General features: G+C 39.0%; 1 protein-coding gene across 35 annotated transcripts in view; it reads right to left on the minus strand.

The window, feature by feature from the left end:
- Positions 1–23,184, minus strand: part of RBFOX2 (RNA binding fox-1 homolog 2) — a 252,255-nt gene that overhangs the window by 45,587 nt on the left and 183,484 nt on the right. For all 35 annotated transcript variants that reach the window (XM_084876818.1, XM_084876808.1, XM_084876793.1 and 32 more), the window contains one exon: positions 6,032–6,256. In XM_084876818.1, the coding sequence (XP_084732944.1) occupies positions 6,032–6,256 (225 nt within the window). The remainder of the gene's footprint in view (positions 1–6,031; positions 6,257–23,184) is intronic.

The raw sequence follows: 23,184 nt of genomic DNA on the forward strand, positions 1-23,184 counted from the left end.
TTTGTGCTTTACACACTTAAGAGGAAGCAATAACCATGAAGTTAACTATATTAACAATATAACGAAAGGATGTTTTGAGTCTCACATGACCCAAAGGGCAAGTTTCTCTATTAAAAAATATGCACGCCTGGCTCTGAGTGTGCTTTTCTGTAGCAACTCTTGTATTTTCAGATCAGGCTAGTTTCCTCAAGGATCCAGCTTTGAAACTGCCATGCTGCTTACAGGCATCAAACTCCAGGGCTGGAAAGTTCAAGCAATTATTTTTAAGGGCAAATGGATGAGTGTAGACACTTTGTATAGGCTCCACATCCTCTACCTTTTATTACTCTGGGGAAAATGAGGGTGTCTCTTGGAAAAGCAGGTGGTGGTTGAATGAATTCCCTTTTTGTCCCAGGCCGCTAACTCTAGTCTGAAGGAGAATGTGCTGATAACAATCCCTCTGCTGCAGGCTGATGGTAATACAGCCCAACAATACATCACGTGATAGAAAGATTTGGGCCCTATTTTCCCCATTGTGTTCCAGAAGCCCTTATTTGGGCAAATGGGCCCATTTTGAAGGGGTACAACTTTTTGGCTATGTTTTAGTGGGTAACCAAATTCATAAGGGAGTCAGTGGGTAATTCCAAGGGAAGCTTGTCAGACTGATCTTCTGACAGTCAAGGAGTGCAAGAAAATCAGAATGCATCTCCAAAGAAAGGATGTAGCGAAGAGACTGAAAAGAGTGGACAATATGGGGTCAGAGTCATCTTTATTTAGCGATGAACTCGAACGCCCAAGAATAAACATCAATTATATACCAATAGGAGAAATAAGAAGAGGACAATGGTTCCTGCCCTCAAGAAATCTAATAAGGAGGTAGAATAGGTATATAAATATGAACCTTAGATCTGAAGATTATTCACCAAAGCTTGTTTACTTCAAATACTTTGGTTTTTTCATGCCTGCTGGCATTTGGAAAGAAATCTAAACATACAGAAACTGCTGTCCTTTCTTCTCTGCAGCAGGCTCAGGAATAATCAAACCTCTGCAGACCCAGGTGGGAGACCCCTAACTGCTCTCCCTCCCTAATGCACAGCGTGAGACCAACTGACTGTCAAAACAAGCTCTCATCTTAAGAGCACATGTTAAAATCAATTTCTAAAAACATTTTAGAGATAAAATTCCAGATTTCATTGCTTATTTCTCCTTTTCGTATGAGAAGTCCTTTCTTTTGTTCCCCCTATCAATAAGATGGGACTATCCAACATAAACAAGACCAGTATTAAAATACAGCTATAGCTCACAATTAAAAAAAAAACACACATGTAAGCGACATCAATTGGAACAACTGATTTAAAAAGCAATTTTCTTAAAGAACTATTTAAACAAGTAATTTCCAAACATTTATAATTTATTCTCACTCTAATCCTGTCAGATATATTCATTTGATAGATGAGGAAACTGGAACTTGGGAGGTAAAATGATTTATTCAGGACACAGTTATTGCATAAGAAACACACAATCTTTGACAGTGATCTTATTTTACTCATCCAATCAGCTGTCAAGTCCTGTATATACTATCTTCATAATTTCTCTTTAATTCCCTCCTCTAGCCGAAACCAGTTTGGCTCAGTGGTAGAGCGTCGGTCTGCGGACTGAAGGGTCCCGGGTTTGATTCCTGTCAAGGGCATGTGCATTGGTTGTGGGCACATCCCCAGTGGGGGGTGTGCAGGAGGCAGCTGGTTGATGTTTATCTCTCATCGACGTTTCTAGCTCTCTATCTCTCTCTCCCTACCTCTCTGTAAAAAATCAATAAAATATATATATTTTTAAAAAATTCCCTTCTCTACATGAGCACTGCAACTCCTAGTCCAGAATCTCATTATCAACTCCAAGCCTAAGACACTTTCCTAAGAGTCTCCTGGCTTCTCTACTCATCTTGCATACACAGATTGAAGTACAATTCTCACTTCCATGGACTTGCACAAAAACCTTCAATTAAATTATTTCTCAATTAGGTATTCAAATACTCTTACCAACAGGTACTCCAACGACCTTCTTCCAGCTTACTTCCCATGGGTTTGCCTCAACACCCAAAACTTTAGCTGAATGGAAATCCATGCTTTCATTCAAAGATTTTTTGATTTTTCCCATTTCTCCACCTTTGCTTTGAGAAATTACTTTCCTATTCTTCCCCCACCACCTACACATGTTCGAATTCTAATCACTCTCAATACAAGGCCCAGATCAACACCATTCCACTAAGCCCCCCCCCCCCCTTCTTTCTCCTCAGATCTCTCCTGGCACACCTGTATTTTCTTTCATTTTTTTACCCCAAGAAATATTTACTGAGTAACTATTAAGGACCAAGTATGTGAAAAGTAAGGGAATGAAAAGATGAACAAAAATAACTTTATCTTACAGTTTAGTTAGGGAGACAAAACTACAGAATAAATCACACCTTTTAAGTACCACACACAGTGGTCAGCTTGGGACTCTACTTGAGCTTAAATCGAGAATACACAAATCGGGCTTCACTCGCACTCCAGGCACGGATTCCAGCAGAGCTGACTTGGCTGAATGGGAAACAAGGCCAAGAGCCTGCTTAGAGCAGCGCTCGCCAAGCGGTGGTCCGCAGACCACTAGGGGTCCCTGAGGTCCGAAAGGTTGGTGACCGCTGGCTCAGAGGACCAGCGCAGAGCCACACTGCCTTCTGCTGTGCGGTGGGAGGCAGAGTGCTGGAGGGGAAAGTATGGACTTTGAATACCTTAACATACCACAAAGGGCTATTTTATGAACCACAATAAAATACTGTTTGTGGAAGCAATTTTTAAACTAAAAAGTGGTTTTGCAAAGTTCAGATATCATTTATTTATAAATAACAATGCTTTCTAGCTACCTTTTGAATTTAATTTGCCTCAGGAATCACCAGACCCACCCATTTTAAGAAATATTTAATTACGTAGTAAAATTTTACCAGAATAATATGTAATGTTGTCAAATCCAGATTTTATGATACACTGCTCAACTCCTCAATCTCTCTAACTACATACATCCCGCAAGAACACACATACATACAACTCTCAAAGGCAAGTGGCTTAAGAGCAGCAAATTCACTCACGTTTAAAATGACACTTAAAAATATAATACCTTCAACAAAGATCCCTAATAATTTACCATTGTTAGCAATTTCCCAAATTATAAAATCGGTACTATCTGTTTGTAGGCACAGCTCGAAAGGGACTTTCCATTTTCTACTCAGCACCAATAAATTCACAATCTAAACAGGGTGTCACATGGATTTCTATTATCATTTCAATATTTCTTCAGGAACACAAATTGGTCAATATAATGCCAAACTGTACAGCAAATGGTTGTCTTAACTGTATAGATTTATATTTAGAAACAGAGCTCGCCTTTAATACTACCCAGAAACATAGATACAATCCAGGAGCCTGAAAAAAATGGGAAATGGTGGCAACAGGGAAAAAAGAGGAAGAGAAATGAGCAGCAGTGAGGAGAGGCAGTGAGTATTGTAAATTACCATGAAATGGGAAGGGGCTTCTAGCTATGATGGCATGAACAGGTCAGGGAATCCTCTCCTCAAACCAAGAAAACAATAAGAACACTGGACAAAGTTGTCCAACAGTCATTTCAGAGTTCTGGCAATCAACCAAAGGCAATTAATAAACAGAGAAATTCCTTGTAAAATTGCGAGAGCTTAGAGTAAGACTAGCAGGAGTCTACAAACTTATTGCCTGGGGCTATTCTAACCCACTAATCCACTCCAAACCCTCAGCAGTACTGGGGAGAACTTGGTTTTATAGCCTAGGGCTGGGGCAATGGAAACCAGTGGACTCAACCAGAGGCATCTGGAGGAGAGGGCAGAAAACCCACAGCTCTGTCAGTGTGGAGTGGCAAACTTAGTAGAAACTTAATGGAAAATACAGTTTTTCTAGCTTAAGGTTGTGGTCTAATCGGGGTGAGTGAGTGGTGGGCCAGCCAGAAATCTAAAGGGGAGACCCTGGAAATGATACAATCACAGAAGAGCTGGATCCACTCTCCTCACTGACTATGAATCCATACGGATGAAGGGGAGATATGAGAGGCCCCAAGAAAAGAAAAATCCAAGGAAAACTTGAGAACTGGGTGAACTCCAAATGTGCTTCCCACCCACAAAGAGATGGTGAAAGCTTTACAAGCTGTAGATGCTTCAGCACACCTCTGCCCAGATGACTGGTTCACCACTAAGCCATGGAGACACGGGGCGACTTCTAGTCAGGCTTAAAAGTAAAAACGAGAGTGAAAATCACTATGCAGAAACATTAGTGGCTGCACAGAGTAGCTTAAGTCCAGGCAAAGTTCTTAAAAGAAATACATACAAATCTTATCATATGGCTTAATGGCTGAATAAAGCTCTTCCCCTGATAATCTGATAGAGGAAAGGCAAAAGAATTTAAAAACTACAGGGAGATATTTCTATGTAGAGTGTAGAGTGTTTTAGTGTCAGAAATATACTATACAATCCCACAGACAATATGATTTCCTGTACGATAATATATATGTGATACAAACCTATTGTTAATTTAAGACAGTTCCTCTACTTTAGTAAGTAGTAGTAAGAAATGAAGTCAGAGAGATTGGGGCCAGAGATTAGTAAAGCAAGTAGAGAGTTTGGATTTTAGTCTGAGTATGTTGGGAAACCACTAGAGTTAAGTAGGAAAATAGCATTATTTGCATTTAAAACAACAACAACAAACACCTATCTTGGCTGCTATGTGGAGAATGGCAATAGCAACACAGGAAAAAGTGATAAGGTCTGAATTAGAGTAGTGACAATGATAACTACCTCACACAACTTAAACTCTTTTCAGTCTCCCAACAGCCACTTGAGGCAGGTACCAATGTCCTCACTTTACAAATGAGCAAGCCAAGGTGAAAAGAGATTAAATAACTGACCCAAGGTCATAGGGGCCACATTAGGACCCAAACCCAAGAAATCTGACAGAAGAGCTGAGCTCTTAGTCATGAACACTATCCAGCTGTATTCTTAAAATAACGAGAAGAGCTTGAAGAAAATATTGTCAAGTTATGGTTGCCAATACTTGCTGATGGATGAGATGTAGAGATGAAGGAAAAACAACAACAACAACAAAAAGAACGACTTACAGGTTTTGCTTGAGATATTAGACAAATTTCGTAGCACAACTATATACAACTATAGAGAGAATATAAAATACTACCCAGGCCTAAAGTAGTGCAACATTTAAAAGTTGAGGAGAGAGAAGAAGAACCAGCAAAGTAGACTAAGAAAGAACTCTCACGGCTTAGGAGGAAAATAGTGGGATCACAAAGCCAACAGACTTAAGCCAGCGTTTTTCAACCGCTGTTCCGCGGCACATGTTGCCTGGTGTGCCGTAGGTGCAGACAAGACAAGAATTTTATAATTTTTCACTATTTTGTTTACTTAATATTTCATAATAAAGTAATTATAAAATACTTTCTTTGTGTTTATTTGATTCCTATTCAAGAGAATTACTTTATATATAGTCAATATAGGCACAGAGTTAAATTTTTTAACATTTTCTAATGGTGGTGTGCCTCGTGATTTTTTTCATGAAACAAGTGTGCCTTTGCCCATAAAGGTTGAAAAACACTGACTTAAGCATTTCAAGGAGGAGGGAGAAGGCAATGTGCAGAATGCTGCTGAGGGACTGTGTTTGAGAACGGAGAAGGGACCATGAGATCTCTGCAGAATGGAAGCTCCTGGTGATATGGAGAAGAGCAGCATCCCTCCTAAGCTTAGTCTCACCACTGCACTTATCTTGTTAAACTGACCCACCTCCAGTCTGTAAGCTCCTGAGCTGGGGCTGTGAGTTTGAATGCTAAATTCTTATCTTCTAATTACATGCTTGGATTAGAATTAAATCGACATAAATGCTATGTAGTGTAAATGCTAAATTAATTCAAAAGGGTTTCTGGTATGACAATTAAGGTGATGATCTCAAAGAGGACACATACCCTTCCACTTTCCACCTCATAATTCACATACCGTAAGAGATCCATTCTGTGTGCTGGGTGAGTTGCTACTCTGCTCTCCGTGGGCTTGCGTACTTCCGTAGAGTGTCAGGTTATGTTCACTGGTCTGGCCGGCATAGTCCTGAGTGTGTGGCACTCCATATTCTGTGGGAATTCCGTTCTGTGGAGGAGGTGGAAACGGGATGGTAGTAAAAGGCTGAACCATTGCATCAGGAGTTGTTGTTGGCTCCTGGTTACCCTATAAGAAATAGTGAGAAAGAAAATAAGGAGAAAAAGGGATTTTTAATTCTTATTCCGTAATTATTTTTAAGGTGATTATACAAGATTATCTGAATACTCCTTCACTGCTCAGGTAAAATGTAATACTACTGCCTTACAATTGGGGGAAATATTTCACACACACACACACACACACACACACACACACACAACCCTACCTAATAAAAGAACAGCATGCTAATTGACTGTATCTTTGTGACGCCCATCAGACAATCAGGAGTGAGTATGCAAATTAACCCAACAAAGATGGTGGTTTAGTTTGCATACACAGGTGCCAAGCAGCCGGGATGGGGTGTACACTTGGGACAATGCAGGCGGTCTGCACCACCCCAGCCACTCGGGCTTCTGGTTAGAGTGGTAAGACAGAAAGGTGGCTCCAGGCTGGAACAGAAAGGCTGCTCCAGCCAGAGAAAAGGCGGTGCCAGCAGCCAGGGGAACGAAGGCCCATTCTTGCAAGAATCTTCATTAGTGCATCGGGACACTAGTATATGTAGATGTATGCTCACACAAACACATACCCAACATCAGTCAATTTGTGATTACCAGACAGATCCATGATCATATTCAAGTTAACTAGTTACCAGAGTGAAAAATTTTCCTTCAAGTTTTAAAAAATGCCAGGAAATTTCTCGCACAAAATAAATTATAAGAGTTGAAATTAGTTTTTGCCATTAGTATTTTCTTTTCTTTTCTTTTTTTTTTTAGTATTCTCTTTAGGGCCTTCTTTTCCTTTAGTGATTCTTAGGGGAAACAAATCAAATTCATTAAATTGCAATTTATAACAATAGAATGACATTATAAATGAAATTCTCAAAACTACACAACAGAGACATTCCAATTTTAAGAGCATAGAGTTCAGGAGAAAGTATATTATAAAAAAGAATTAACCTTTGGATTTCAAGGTACAGATTTAAATTTTGGCTACTGGGTTAATAATACTTTTCCTTAACTTCAAAATATTCAAGAAGTTTTCCATAATTACTGCCAACACTATCAGGTTAACAACATAGCAGGACTCCTCCACACAATATCCATTCCCACATGCTTGCTTGGGATCTAGTGTGATATTTGATATATCATAAAGAACGTGCAGTAACTATAGAAATTATTATAAGCCATTTTAGTTCCACAGTCCTTCTCTTATTTCTGTTCTTTAAGTTCACATACAAAATCCGAATTTAAATTTTGGGTAATACGTTTGGCAAAACCCTCCCTCCTCAACAGTTCACCTCCTGACCTCCCATTTTATTCCATGAAAAGCAAAGCCGTAATTTTACTGAAAACATGCTCATCTGCAATTTTGAACCTCTGTCATTCTGGAAATTGTTGGCAGAGATGGCTTCAAAATGTTAGCATTTTGATCAACATTCCCCTCCCCACCTCACATTTTAGACATCAAGTCCTTAGGGATCAAAGAAAATCTGGGTGTATGTCAGTTAGTTTCCTCCTAACCATGAGCATCACTTCCTTCAAACAAGGAAGCAATGATTCCTTTCTCTCTCCTCCCAATTTCCTCAATTCGAGAAGGGATTCTCTACCCACTGAGAAGTGCAGGAAACAGAACCTTCAGCAGCATTTTCTAAACCTCATGTCAGGCTTTTAACATTAACTTGATGGCCATTAAAACTCACACTATTGTAAACAAAACACATCCAAAGTTACAGAAAGGTCTCATGCGGGGGCCTGAAGCTGCAGGGACTCCCTTTTCCATGTCCCGCATGGAAAGAGAGATGAATGAACCGGTTCTAAGTGGAGGTGCTCAGTGATTGAGAAATATTAGAAATCAAGAGAGAAGACACAGAGATAGATTTTAAGCTGGGAGGGCCACTGACCTCCTCTGCTGGAGAGACAGACTGACAACCTCCTGAGCCACACAGCACATCTATTTATACTCCAATCCAACAAGGGGTTTCACAGGAAAACAAGGAGCCTGGGAGAGCCCAGGTTCCACCCACTCCTTCCTCCTGAACAAACACATTAGTCAGGAACTAAGAACATCTCCGCACTCCCAGGGCGGGAGCGCAACTGACATGATTCTGCCAATATCCCGGGTCCAGTCAACATATAGAATGTCCAGGTGTCTTCCCATTTGGCCCTCTACAGTCTCACACTATTTTTAAAGGAAGAATCAACCATCAATACTATAATCAGTTATTCTGCAGAAAAGATGAATAAAGAGGAATATTTAATGCAATAATGTTAATCCTTCCAAAAATAAAATGTCATTTCCAATCGGAAGCAAATGTGTCTGGGGAAGGAACTAGAACTAAATACCTTTCCAATTTGTATATGAAAAACTACTAGGTAACTTTGGAAAATGACAAACTATGAAGAGGGGCATGCTCTACCATGTATTAAAACTTGCTATGAAACTACTGTGATTAAACAGTAAGAATATACAAAGGGATTAATGAAACAATGATAATCCTAAAAAAGAGTGGAGCTTATCTGAGAACTTAATGGAAGATAAAGGTTGCATTTCAATTCAGTGTGTGTGTGTGTGTGTGTGTGTGTGTGTGTGTGTGTGTTGAGGGAAGAGGGAGGTATTTATCCTATGGTATTTGTAAAAGTTGGGTACTTTCCAGAAAGAAAATAAAATTAACCCTTTAGTGTATAGTCCACACACAAAAAAATTTCCAGAAGGAATAAAATCTAACATAACAACTACAAAAATAAAATAATTTGTGAGAATAACTGGAGTCTGGAAAATTCTTAAGTGAGACAGGAAACCTAAAAACCAGAAAGGAAAAAAGAGAGGGTAAGTCATAGGGAGGGAAAAAGAAAGGGGGAGAAATGGACCTCAAAATCAAAAGTAAGCCAACCAGGGGGAAATATTTTCAACAGGTAAGAAAGACACAACGGGTTTTATCATTACTAATGCAAGAGTAAGTTACACAAATGGAAAAGAAATACAACAGAAAAAGAGGCAAACTGAATTATTCACAGAAGATGAAATACAAATGGCTAATCCAATAAACATGCTCAATCTCTAACAAATGAAAATACATATTAACAACAAAGTAAGTCTAGTTTTTAGTCATTAAATCAGAAAATTAAAAAGTTTTATTGAGGAGTAACTGGCATACAATAAACTATCTACTTAATAGTATAAAATATAGCCCATTTGATATATATGTACACATTTCATATGTACACACATGAAGTCATCACCACAATCAAAACAGCAAACATATCTATCCCCAATCCCCAAGTTCTCTTGTAATAATAAGCATATGTTACTTTTGTAATAAAGCCTATAGAGTATTTTTAATATAAGAGAATGAAAAGAAAAATGCAATCAATAAGAGGAAGCCAATATGCCGAAGCACTGAATTATTGTGCTATTCTTAAGAAAATGAGAGTGACATTCCCTAGAGATAAAGATTCATAACGGTCTTTCATTTTAGTTACACAGCATCAAAATTCAGCAGTCTCCAGTGTCCAAGAATAATCCCTACATGGTACAAAAGTTTGCTTTACATAAAAATCTTCTCTTTGTTTAGTTCTTAGAAATTATGCTATGAAAACTTTAAATTTTTACCTATAATTTTTCAGGGGAAAAGTCTACTATTGTCATCCATCACTGTATAAATTATTTTCATTATCTTAATGTTGGGCTATTGTAGATGATTTCTCCATAGCTGTGCTAGGTATCCTAAAAGTAAAACTCTCTTCCTCTCCTTCTATCAACTAAATGTTATTATCTCTACCCACTCGCTCACCCACCCACCTACATGAAGCAGTATGCTTCAGAAGCCCTTGCAGGATTTACTGGCCTGAAGACAGATATGAAAGCGAACCTTCAAATTCAGGTGGACTGGTGAATGAAAGAGGTAAGAGTACCAAAGGTCTCCACAGATCCACACTCCAACTTCAGGATAAGTATGATCTGATAGGACTCAGGGAGGGTCCACTAAATGATTGGTAAAGGCTAAACGACACTCTTTCCAGTTATGAACAACATGGCAAAGGGAGGGGACTGGGAGTGCTCTGCCTGGGATCCGCTCCCCACCCGGCCCTGTGGGGAAGGATACTCCAGCACACTAGTACACAGCCTTCACGCTCCCCGGGGGTAGTCTCCATGAAGCTGGCTCAGCCAACTACATAAACAGCAATTAGCAGTGGGAGATGAGGGAAGAAAGGCAAAAACATTCTATAGGATCCACTTGTAGCCTCAGTACTGTGTGTTTCAAGGAGATGAAAGGCAGAAAAGGGAGATCAAGAAGCAATTCTGGGTAGATTATTTTGTTACTCATAGGAATGATTTTTATTTTTGTTAAACAAAAACAATCATACTTAAATACTAAGGGAATGAAATTGGGAGAGGAGTGATTTCATATTTTATCTCGGACACTCTGCAATGTTTGAAAAATTTCCCAAGTACGTATGCATGTATTATTATTATTATTATTTAAAAACGTTAAATGGTTTCTGATTTCTATTAAACTTCTGGAGTTATAAGTACAGAAGAGAAGTACTATAGCCACCAGCAAAATAGGAGATAACCGTTCCCATGATTCCTTCTGGGCCAGAATTTACCTCTGTATTTGTGTGAAAATGTTTTTGTTATTAATACTACAGGCTAAAGAAGCTCAGGTGTCTCTCACCTGAGAAAATGAATTATTAACTAAATACCTACTGTGGGTCCACAATTGTCATAGATACTGAGACATCATAACAAAAGTTAGAAATACGCTTCTCAGGAGTGAACGGTCACATGAGGGAGGTTATTACAAATATGCAAAACTTCAATACGATTCAGAGCAGTAGATATGAGTACTGAATTGGTGACACAAAGATTCACTATTCCCTACTAAATACATTCAAGCTCCTCTAGACCAGAGGTTCCCAAACTTGTTTGTGCCGTAGACCCCTTGCCATGTTTTTCGGTTTTGGGTAGACCCCCTACTTACCTGATATTGATTTTTTTGTAAATTTCTAACTGTAGTGAAGTTTAGTGTTAAAATTTAATAAAAAATAATGTACCTACTTTTCTCCGGCATTCTCAAACAAAATAACACTGATTCACTATAATTTGTATGATAAACTACCAGTTTATATTTTTTTAAATGTTTTCTCAGCACTTTCCTATTCAAGATTCAGGAAACGAATGAACGTATTTTTCTCACATTCATATTTATAGAGTGATGAATTGAACAAGTCGCTGCAAGTTCGCGAAGCTTTGAGACAAAAATTGGCAAGAATGTTTACTGCGCGTATGCTTGTAACAAGATGATACTGGTATATCATTATGTGCAGGTTTTTATCCTACAACTTACACAATTTTATAAACATATAATAAATTTTTTACTTCATAGGTACTTTTATAAATAATTTATATGTTTTTATATTATAAGATAATATGATGTAAGTAAATAGGTACTATCAGTGTATGTTGAGATCCACTATTGTGGACCCCCATTTTCATTTCATGGACCCCCAAATTTTTTTTTCACTGACGTAGACCCCTTGCAGGTTGTCATAGACCCCTGGGGGTTGATATAGACCACTTTGGGAATCACTGCTCTAGACCTTCCCTCACCTGGTAATATTAGCTGCTTACATATAATAATGCTTATTATGTATCAAGCAATACACTAAGCAGTGTGTGTGTATTCATTCAATTCTCAGACCCTTCTAAAATAGGTATTCCCATTACTCTCCTTTTACAGGGAAGGAAACTAACATTTTGAAAGGTTAAGTATCATATCAAAAACCACTCAGCTGGTAATTGACATGAGCAGACTCAAAGCCAGTGTTCTAGTCACTACTCCAGGTGGCGTCTCCAGTGAGCGGGTCTTTAACCAATTTCCTCCAGTCATATACACAACTCCTAAGTCTAATTCTGTGTTGCAATGAATGGAGACTACTCAATATTCCCACATAGGGTGCTTTCCCAAACACAGCCAGACTGTTACTGTAGGGATCAATGTCCTTCCCCAAGCTGCATCCGCTAAGGAGAATATTCATGTATAATGAAAAACTTAGCTGGCCATAAAGAATTGACTCAAATAATCCCTCCTCCCTGCAGCCAGTCCTAAAAAGGAAGTACGTAGAAAGCAGGGCTCAGCACTTTTTCTGTAAAGGGCAGGTAGTAATATTTTAGGCCTTACAGGCCATAGTATTTGACACAACACCTCGACTCTGCTGTTATAGCACAAAGGCAGCCACAAAATGTCTTTTTCCTATAAATCACATGTAGTAACTAACAGAGTGACACATTATCATACGTGGTCTTTTGTGTACAATGTGAAATATGTCAAATGTTTTCATTCTAAATATAATATACTGTCACAGTGCATTACAGGAAACATGTATGACCCCAGGACCAAGTCTCAGCCCCTTCATCAGTCTATTCCCTTACCCACAACAATCTCAGAACTTCAACTATTATAGGTGGCTTTCAAGTAGCTTTTAGGTCTAACCATGTCCTTTCTCCCAAGCTAAAGTAGAAAGAAGAAAGACAGGCCCCAGTTAAGGTCCTAACTATGCCTCTTACCAGATATGGATAAACTATTTACTTAATCTTCCCAGCTCGTTTCTTCAGCTGCAAAATGGATTTACTTGAGGGTTGTTGTGAGGATTAAATGAGAGCAAGTGAAACTCGTTAATATAGCACCAGTCATCCTAATTGGATTTCTTTCCTTGCTTCCAATTCTTCCAGGTGCACATTTCCAACTCAGACTGGATCCGTCCACCCTCAGAGTCCCCCTAACATTACAAACTCTGTACATCTAAGTCAATTTATTACCTTCTTCTGCTAAGTGAGTCAAACATTTTTTCCAGTGAACTAAACTTACTTGAAACCTCTCCCTATCCTTTATGATATTTTGCTCTATACACTGCTTGGAGTAAATGAGTCTGTTTTGTTATTGTTCTTTAAGCATAGCCTCTGTTCCTACTTAATCATTCTGAGTATTACTTACATCAATTACTTACCGACATTTAAGCATCTATAACATGCTAGTTGTGGGAGGAAAGGGAAGACACAAGGGCAAAAAGAAGACTTTGCTTTCAGAGGACCAAGTTTAACAGGTCAGAAAGGCACAAGAACATAAATATCATTTGTGATACAAATAAAGCTAAGCATAAAGTGCTGTGGAGAACATAGAAAGAATGGCCCACAATGAAACTGTCTTCATTTTCCTATAGTAAGATCTATGTAATTGTGGAGAATGGTATTTTCATTTGTTTTATATCTTCCCATTTATTTTTCAACTTCATTTTAATACTTCCAGTTTGATAATCCTGTATCCCACTTTTATATCTATCAACTCTTGTGCTGCTGCCAACGAACAGGCTGTAAATTCTGAAAGTTTCCCAATTCCCATATTACACTTACGATCAGAATGGGTCACCATTCTGTCACCAACAGAAATAGATCAATATTAATTTTATTCTCACCAACATAAAAATAATCCCTTTGTTATTGAGGTAGAGCACCTTTTCACCAGTTTACTAACCCCTGCCAATGTCACTAATCATTTTCAAAAGGCTGTTAGTAAAAGTAAATTAATTCTCTAGGATTGTAATAGAAAGGAAATATTTTTGCCTTTATGCATTTTACAAATGATGTCATTTTTGTCCCCTGGGATTTGCTTAGATAGGCTCAGATTTCAAATTCTACCTGTCTTTGTATAAAAGTTTACAGAGTGCTCTAGGTTGGCAGTGCCTAGCAGGGGTCGGCAACCTAAGACATAAAGAGCCACTTGGACCCGTTTTCGAAGGAAAAAAAAAACCTCGGAGCCGCAAAACCATTGCGACATAAGTGATACAGCTCCCCGCCCCGCCCTGCTATCTGCCCTGCTAGTGTCAGACCTGCTGGGGGCCGCAGCAAAGGTTCAAAAGAGCCGCATGCGGCTCCGGAGCCGCAGGTTGCCAACCCCTGGAAGGAAAGGCCCCTTATTTTTCTCAGCTGCTGAACGAAAAGCAGTGATTTCTGCCCAAAGGGAAAAAAGAGCGGTATAACTGTTATCACAGAAAGAAAATTAAACTGGATTTAAGATCATCTAGAATCAACTTTAAAAAAATTTAAAAACTATGTAGAAAAAAGAAAATACAGAAAATAAAATGGATGAATAAACATGTACAAAAATAAAACAATGCTCATTTACTAGACATAAAGAAAAATTCATTTTAGAGTCTCAATTAACCTCCATTTTTAAATTTAATAATGGCAAAATAAAGTCAGAAAGATAAACATATTTTCTCTCTCACAATGAATATAAATTATACCCAGAACCAAAAGATGTTAGACAACCTGAAGGTAAATTAGAAACTGGGAGGAAAAACCTCTCCAATTTTTATGTTCAGGTTGAATTCCAACAGTTCATTCTTCATTTGGTTGTCTATAACTTAGTTGATAGCTGGGATCGCAAAGAAGCTCTCAAAAATAGATTTTGAGGAACACATGATAATGATCATAGCAATAAAAACACAACCACCAACTGAAATATTAACTTGAAGGGAAGTACTGTTGGATTCCGAGAACAGAATTCTATTCCTGCTGCAGTCTGAACAATAAGGTCACTAACCCCATCCATTTGGACTAACTTCACTACACTCAGCCCCCACACCCGGACTCATCTTCTACCTGGTTCCTTGAGTGCAGAGATTCCCAGATTTTTTTGTGCCTAAGATACATTTATTTTACTTTTAAATTAAGGTCCTCCCCCTTGATGATGATTCAGTGAGTTGAAATAGGGTCCTGGTTCTACAGGTATAGATGGTTTGGTGGCGTTGGGTGCCTCTAAAAAATGACCTGAGGCATCTACACTTGTAGAAGGCCAGAGATTAGGGAAGGAATAGGTTATGAGAGGAAGATAATAGTGGCTATAAATGTAAATTACCTGAAAGGAGAGGACTGCCTTCTTATATGGAACCCCAGATGAAATGCAAGCCTAACAATGAATGGGTCCTCCTTTTAGCGTGGGGAGAACTGAAAAACTAGGACTCAAAGTAGGAGTGTGCTGCAGTTATCTGAAGGGGAGATGGAGAGCAGGCGGGAACTAAGTGCAATCCTGAGCTTTTGCAAATAGACCATAAGTAAAAAATAAATCAGGGAATATAACATACTTAGAATAAAAATAATTACTGAATCTGGTACATGCAAGTCCAAGGACAGGTCTAAGCTTGGCCAACAATACAGCAAACTTGCCAGCACATCATGTCTTCAACACACACACACACACACACACACACACACACACACACACACTCTACCTCTTTCAAATTACTCAGAGAAAAGCCAGCTCACCTCTCCCCTGAGGCTGAGTTTTGCCATCTCAAAGCAATGAATATTTAAACAGATAAATAAATATTTCAGAACTAAGTCATTCAAACCAATATAGTCTATTAGGTTAAAAATGACCAACACTGTAATAGTTTAATGTTTCCAACCTCTTAAAAGCTCTTTCTTCCCTAGCTCCTGAAAACAGCATTTAGAACCTCAAACATTCACAAATCATGCATTCCACCGGCAATAAGAGATGAGAAATACTCTGGGTCAGCTTCCTGCTTCCTTGGAAATGGAAGGCCCCACACACAATTACTGATTGGTTGTCCATTCTATTCAATGTCATTATTGGTTTATACAACACACAAGTGGTTATTCTTTTTCTTTGTCAATTTTTTCACTACAGTTTAAATTAATTTATTCTTTATTTTGTCTTTATGCAAACAATTAAGTTTGCATTTTCTGTATACTAAACATTAAATTGGAATATCGTTGAACATAGCCATAAATCAGTTTCAGAATAAAACATTAGCAAGATTTTGTAGTGCCTCCTGCATCATAAAATATTTAATTATTCCTCATAGATTTTGCACTTGATGTCCTATTATAGTCCACTTCTTTAAAATGAATGATTCAGATGATACACATACAGTAACAGACACAATATTTCCCTAAACCCATCCCAGCAGCATTTTGTCTGAAACACAGTTACATGATGGTTAATTTCATAAGTAAAGCTCCTAAGCAGATCAGGATCTGAATCACATACTTCCTCACCAAATCATACGCACATAACAGTTGATCTTTGGAAAATGCTTGCTAAATTGAATTAACCAGGTAGTTGAATATCTGCTTCTAAATTAGAAAGTCTGTAAAAAAGAAAAGAAATCTTTCTCCCAACAGTTTTAGGAATGCTGCAGAAAGCTTACCACAATATAATAATTCATAAATATTTACCACAGAAAATGAATTATTACAGTTCTATTAAATACGAATATTAACTGAAAGGCCACACAAGAGAGTTCACATCCTGCACTGTGAAAAGTGAAAAAAATAAATAAGACTCTTACTAACTTTCATCCAAAAGAATTATTTCTTTGAATAGTTCTCCTTTCTTCTTACTTAACCTCAAAGTAATCAATTTCCTAAGCAGCTGCTAGAATGCTATTTCTAAAATAAAACCTAAGTCAGATATTGTTAATGAATTCCCTTCTTAAAAATCCTAGGTTCCTCAATGCCTTTAGTCTCAAGTCCAAACAACTCAGTGTGTGCAGGAGTCCTGCCCCTTGCTTATTACTTCATCTATTTAACTTCAATTCTTGCCATCAAATATTTATGATGATTAAATAGGCAAAGTTTCTGTCCTAGTGTTTGACTCTAGTAGGAAGAGACAAATAACAGGCAAAGAAAACCATGAAGCAGATGGTATGCTCTGGTGAAGAATAAAACAAAGAAGAGGATACATGAGTTCAGGGTTGGAGGCATGGAGGACCACTATTTGAAACAGGGTGGTCAGGGCAGTTAACATTTGAGCAGAGACCTAAAGAAATTCAGGGAGCAAGCCAAGTGTTTACCTGGGGGAAGAGCACTCGTGACAAAGGGAACACAAACTGGAAGGCTCAGAGGTGAAAACATGCTCAGCTCATTGTAGGAACTACAGTAGAAACAAGGAGGCCCATGTGGCTGAACTGGAATAAGCAAAAGAACGGAGTGGCAGAGGACGGAGAAAGGTGCAGTGGCTTAAGAGCCATGTTGGGTAGAAATCTTGTAAAGCTTAAACCACTGCAGGGATTTGGGTTGTTCCTCTCCAATGAGTTTTGGGCAGGGAAGCGCAGTGGTCAGATTAGGGTTTACTGGATACTCAGCAAAGACAGGTAGATCTCTACAACCCAACTGAGAGATGACAGGTGGTAGTCTTATGTGTATCAAATCTTGCAAGACACCTTGTGCGGTTTCACTTTCCCGTTTCTTTGCACCTGCTAGTCTTTCTGCTTAGAAAGCCTTTCTCCTTTCTACCCATCTGACCAACTTGAACATACTCTTTAATATTTAGTTTGATCATCTACTGCTCCCTGAGGTTTCTCTGATTCACCCAAATAGGAAAAAATAAAACCACTCTTGAACCTAATACCTAATTTTATTATAGCACTTCTATTCTATCCCGATTACTTATTTACCCATCTGTTGCCTATATAGAACATGGACTCTTTGAGCGATGGCTATTGTCCAGGTTTAATTCATCTTTGTATCCCCAGTGACTGCCTTAAAAGCACTCAATAAATTCTGTTAAAGAAAATATGTACAACCCAGTAAAGTGAACAAATACCTACAGACTTTTGTTATTTTTTGAACATTATAACCAAAGTTAATACAAAAAGAGACCAAAAACTCAGCACAGAAAACCATAAGTGACATGAGGAAGAGAAGAGAGAGACCTGTGAGGATACCAAAAACTCTAATGGAACATATGTAAGACTATGGACTACAGAAGAGGCAGGGGGAACTAGGTTAGGGGACAAAAGAGACGATCCAAAGGTAGAATCAGCAGAGCCTGGCAATGGGCATGGGGGCAGACTACACCTAGGTTTCAGTCCTAGGGGACTGCATGGTAAGGGGGTGTAAGGCAAGAATGGGTGATAAAGGGGAAAGGATCAATTCTAGAAGTCCCACTTCCCATTTTCTTACAAAAGATTATCCTGATTTATACTACTAATTAGATTTTATTTTTCAATATATGAAGTTAATTTTTTCCAAATGCATGGGAAAAGTACTTTGATATCTATTTCTAGGGTGTTTTTGGTAACTAACTTTCCCTTGATAATTTAAATCTTATTTTTACCAAATGTAATACATGTAAATGATAACAAATCAAATGGGTAAAGAAGAGTTTATGATAAAAAGCAGAGGTCGCCTACTCTTCCCAGGGTCAGCCCTCTTGGGAGTGATGTTTTTTAGGAATTTCTTAGAAGACAGGTTGGCTGCCACTAAGGGTTACTGACTCCTCTCACCTTTCCAGGCTTCAATGGCAGGTCACTCTGCAAATCTGTGTCCACAGCTGGTAGGACCTTCCCTGAGGCAGGCCACTGAAGGGGGCAAGAGTGTTAACTGTTTATATGGGAAACTGACTGAGCAGGAGATGAGAGGAAACCAGTACAGAAAATTCCTCCCCCATATTCCCTTTTGGATGCACTGGTCAGAGGAGCAATAACTATGCAACCTCACTGGACTTCTATTGAAATCACGCAATCAGCAATACCTGTGACAAAGCTTTGGCCAGTGTTTCTTCCTGGTTTTCAAGCACCTTTCCTCAGCCCTGCTTTCCTGAGATTGTGCTCCCTCATAAAGTAGCAGCAGGTGAGTTTTGTCTCAGGCTCCGTTTCTAGGGAATGTCGTTTAGGAAATCACCCGAGTCTTGCTCTACATTTAAAAAAAGCCTATCTAATGAAGAGGGAATATGGTAATTGACTGTCTTGCCCTCACAAAATGGCAGCACCAACAGCCAAGAAACAGGGAATATGTTAATTGACTGTCACACCCCCAGAAGATGGTGGCACCCACAGCCACAAGATGGCAGCACCCAGTCCCCTCAGCCCTGTGGGTCCACAGGCGCCGCATGCCTCATCCAGCCGGAGTCCGCCAACCCTCTCAGCCCTGCCTCAGTCCCCCAGGTCCCTCAGCCCTGCCCTATCCAGCCAGAGTCCCCCAGGCCCCTCAGCCTCAGGGGAAGGCAGTTGGGGGCGATTGGGCTGACAGGGGAGGGCAGTTGAGGATAATCATGCCAGCAGGGGAGTGGTTAGGGGGCTATCAGGCTGGCAGGCAGAGTGGTTAGGGGCAATCAGGCAGGCAGGCAAATGGTTAAGAGCCAGCAGTCCCGGATTGTGAGAGGGATGTCCAACTGCCCGTTGGGATCTGGCCTAAACCAGCAGTCAGACATCCCCTGAGGGGTTCCAGATTGGAGAGGGTGCAGGCTAGGTTGTGCGCCCCTCTTCCATCCCTTACCCTCCCTCTCTTCTCCCCTTCTCCCTACACTCCACTCTCTCTAGTAGAAAAAAATATCCTTGCCCCTCAGGCGATGTTTAAAAAAAGAAATAAAGAAAAAAGTAAACACATTATTCTAAGTCCTGACAAATACAAACAAATTTCAAGGGTCTAATCACTCTCAGAAAATAAAACAAAACAAAAATCAAGTATTTACCAATCAGAATGCCTAAGTCATCACACGTCCCTCCTTCTTCATGAATACAACTGTGTCAAGATCAGAACACAGCCTAAAGGGAGGAGAACATTTCCCTTTACCCCCATGATCTCTAACACGTGGATCAATAAGGCCTGCCACGGACTCTGACCCTTCAGTCAGGAACAGCAACGAGATCTAACTGGTGACTGCAGTATGTAATTCTTTATCACAACGAGACAAATAAACCTAGAAAAGAAATAAGGGTCCTTTGCTGAGAGAAGTCATCAAGAAGCTATCATAGAGCAGCTGTCATTAAGAACAGGAAAACCTGTCTCAGAGTAAGGAAGGACATTCAATAGAGAAAGGTGGCATGCAGAAACACTAAGAATGGAGGTCTAAAATCAGCTCTTAAAGCACCAAAAGAAGCTGTCTGTACTTCTATATTTCAATGGTTGCTTAGTAACGAAACATACCCAGATTTCACTCCATACTTCCTATCTTTCCATGCCAAGTCAAATTCTCAAAAACAAAGACCCCAAAAATCTTCAAGTATACTTAAAAAAAAAAAAAAAAAAAAAAAAAAAAAAGGCATATCTATTTCTTCTTCCACCTTAAAATCTTTTAGAGCTAGAAACTGGTTATTATCATTATAACATCAACTAGACCAGCTTCATTCAAGAACAATTTTCTAACAAAGAATGCCCAAGATACATGATTTTTACTCATTAGAACTTTTTCCCTTTCAGGAAAGAGCAGCATATGGACTTGAAATTTTAGCCTCTCTAAATTAAACATCTTTTGTTAAAAGCCTGAACTTCCTAGGAGGAGGATCTGAGGGTAGAAATAATACTGACAGAGACTATGGAAAAATGAGTTCTAACTCCAGTTCTGCCATTACATTGCTATGTGACCTTGGACAACTTCACTTTCTCTCTAGATCTGTATCCTGACTTGTAAAATAAAGACCACCCTAGCTCTAAGAATATGTGATCCTGTGATAATAAGGCCTTACAGTGATGAAGAAACATTATGTACCATATGAAACTGAGTATTATCTTCTGTAATGGAAAGAGTCAATCAACGAAGTGTCATTAAGTTGTTTATCTGTTCCCCTGCCAAAAGAGGCTAAGAGCTACTCTAAACAGCCAATACTTGGATTTCGCTCTTACCCTGCACAAATATTCCCATATGAAATACTAAACAATCAAACTGCAAAACGTCTGAGCATAAGATAAAACTCCAGGAAACTAAATTGTTTATAGAATAGTCAAATTGATCAATTCTACAGTCATCCCAGAAGAACCTAACATTTCTTAAGGTTTTGGCCATAGGCGAGTTACAGATTTTTCTTATATATATATAAAAATTAAATAAATATTATGGCCTGTATTCTTCATATTAAACTGTATGCAATAGTTATCACCCTCCAAAAAGAGGTAAATAGTATAAACTTGGGAATATGATAAACGTGGGTTTTAACCCAATTAGCAGAGTGACTATGGACAGATCACTTAACCTCTCGATGCCTTATTATTTTAAAAAAATATATTTTATTGATTTTTTACAGAGAGGAAGGGAGAGAGATAGAGAGTTAGAAACATCGATGAGAGAGATACATTGATCAGCTGCCTCCTGCACACCCCCCCACTGGGGATGTGCCCGCAACCAAGGTACATGCCCTTGACCGGAATCGAACCCGGGATCTTTTAGTCCACAGGCTGACACTCTATCCACCTAGCCAAACCAGTTTTGGCTTGATGCCTTATTTTTTTATCTGTAAAATGAGAAGGATAGTTACCTAATGGGTTATCTGTTAAGAATTGTGATCCTATATACAAAATCCTTTGCTTTTGGCTTAAAAAAAAAAAGTGGTAGAGATAATCATCAATGCTGTGAAGGAAAAAAAAAGTGCAAGAGTATATATACAGTCCACAATATAAGACCCAACAGCTGAGTGATAACCTTAAAGGTTCTTCATGGTTTTTTGTTTGTTTGTTTGTTTTTTAATATAAACAGCCATAGCAATACAAATAAAGGGGAACCACATTCTTCTTAATAAAGGCTTTATATAAAACACTAGGGGCCCAATGCACGAAAATTCATTCAAGAGTAGGCCTTCCTTCCCGGCTGCTGGCACCAACTTCCCTCCGGTAACCAGGACTCAAGCTGCTTCCCTCTGGCCGCCCTTTGGCACCCAGGCTGGCCTCCCTCCAGCTGCCCGCAGGCACCCAGGCTGGCCTCCCTCCAGCTGCCCGCAGGCACCCAGGCCCGGGGCTGTCATCCCTCCGATCACCCCACTTTGTCAGGAAGGGTGACTGGAATGACATCCGGTCTAATTAGCATGTTACCCTTTTATTATTAAAAAGATAGGCTAAGTGAAATTAAACCAACACACACACAAATTAGCATTTTCTCAGAAACGTCTCCTGGTTCCTCAAGAGAGAAAAGTTTAATGCATATACTTGGATGAACTTTTGGTCACAGTTGCTTTGCTAGGAAATGATAGTCTGGCAACCATTTTAACTGAAGTCAAGAAAGCTCTAAACCAGCGGTTGCCAACTGGTGGTCTGCGTAAGCTGGTGGTCCGTTAGTGCCATCCAAACTCCTTAATGTTTTTAAGTCTTCACAGCCCAAAGTGCCCTTATCTTACACACTGCTTAAGTGAACAAACAGTACTTTGGTTTTTCTCCTTCCTTATCTGCTAGAAGTGCAATAATAGGGAATCCACAGGGGAAAAGGATCTTTCTCCTTTTCTACAAGAGACCACGAATCATGCTTAATTACAAAAACATGAACTCTATTTTCCCTGTGACCTTGTGCATATATTTTTTGTTAATTATTTTTACGTTTAGTTTGACTAGTCTTAAACACTCTGAAACTATTCTGCCACTGAATCTCATTCAATACTCAAGAATTTGGTTCTAGAGTAAGACATAATACATGCCTTTCTTCTCCCCTTCTCTGCTTCAGCCAAACTTACCAAACAAATTCTTTCCTCATCTGGACTTCTAATGGCACTTTACTGATACCATATTCATATAAGTGACCATATTTCACCTTGTATTTTAATTATTTATGCTCCTTATGCATTCTACTCCTTGAAACTACTGTTCAACTGACTTTTCATTCATAAATTAGGACTATATTAAACAAGATACTACTTAATTTTCATTTTAAAATAAGTGGTCTTACTTCTGCTTCCAATCAAGATGGAGTAACAAGGACCATCTCAAACAACTAAAATCCAGAAAGAAAAAAATACACAAAATGGCAGCACTCAAGGCACTGTCCAGTAGACAAAGAACAACAGTGGTCCCTAAGACAGGAAACAACCAAGGTGTGCTTTTAAAAAATATATATTTACTTATATACAGAGAGGAAGGGAGATAGAGAGGTAGAAACATCGATGAGAGAGAAACATCGATGAGCTGCCTCCTGTACACCCCCTACTGGGGATGTGCCCACAATAAGGTAC

Source organism: Pipistrellus hanaki (genome assembly GCF_964339955.1).
Source record: "Pipistrellus hanaki genome assembly, chromosome: 3".
Taxonomy (NCBI): Eukaryota; Metazoa; Chordata; class Mammalia; order Chiroptera; family Vespertilionidae; genus Pipistrellus; species Pipistrellus hanaki.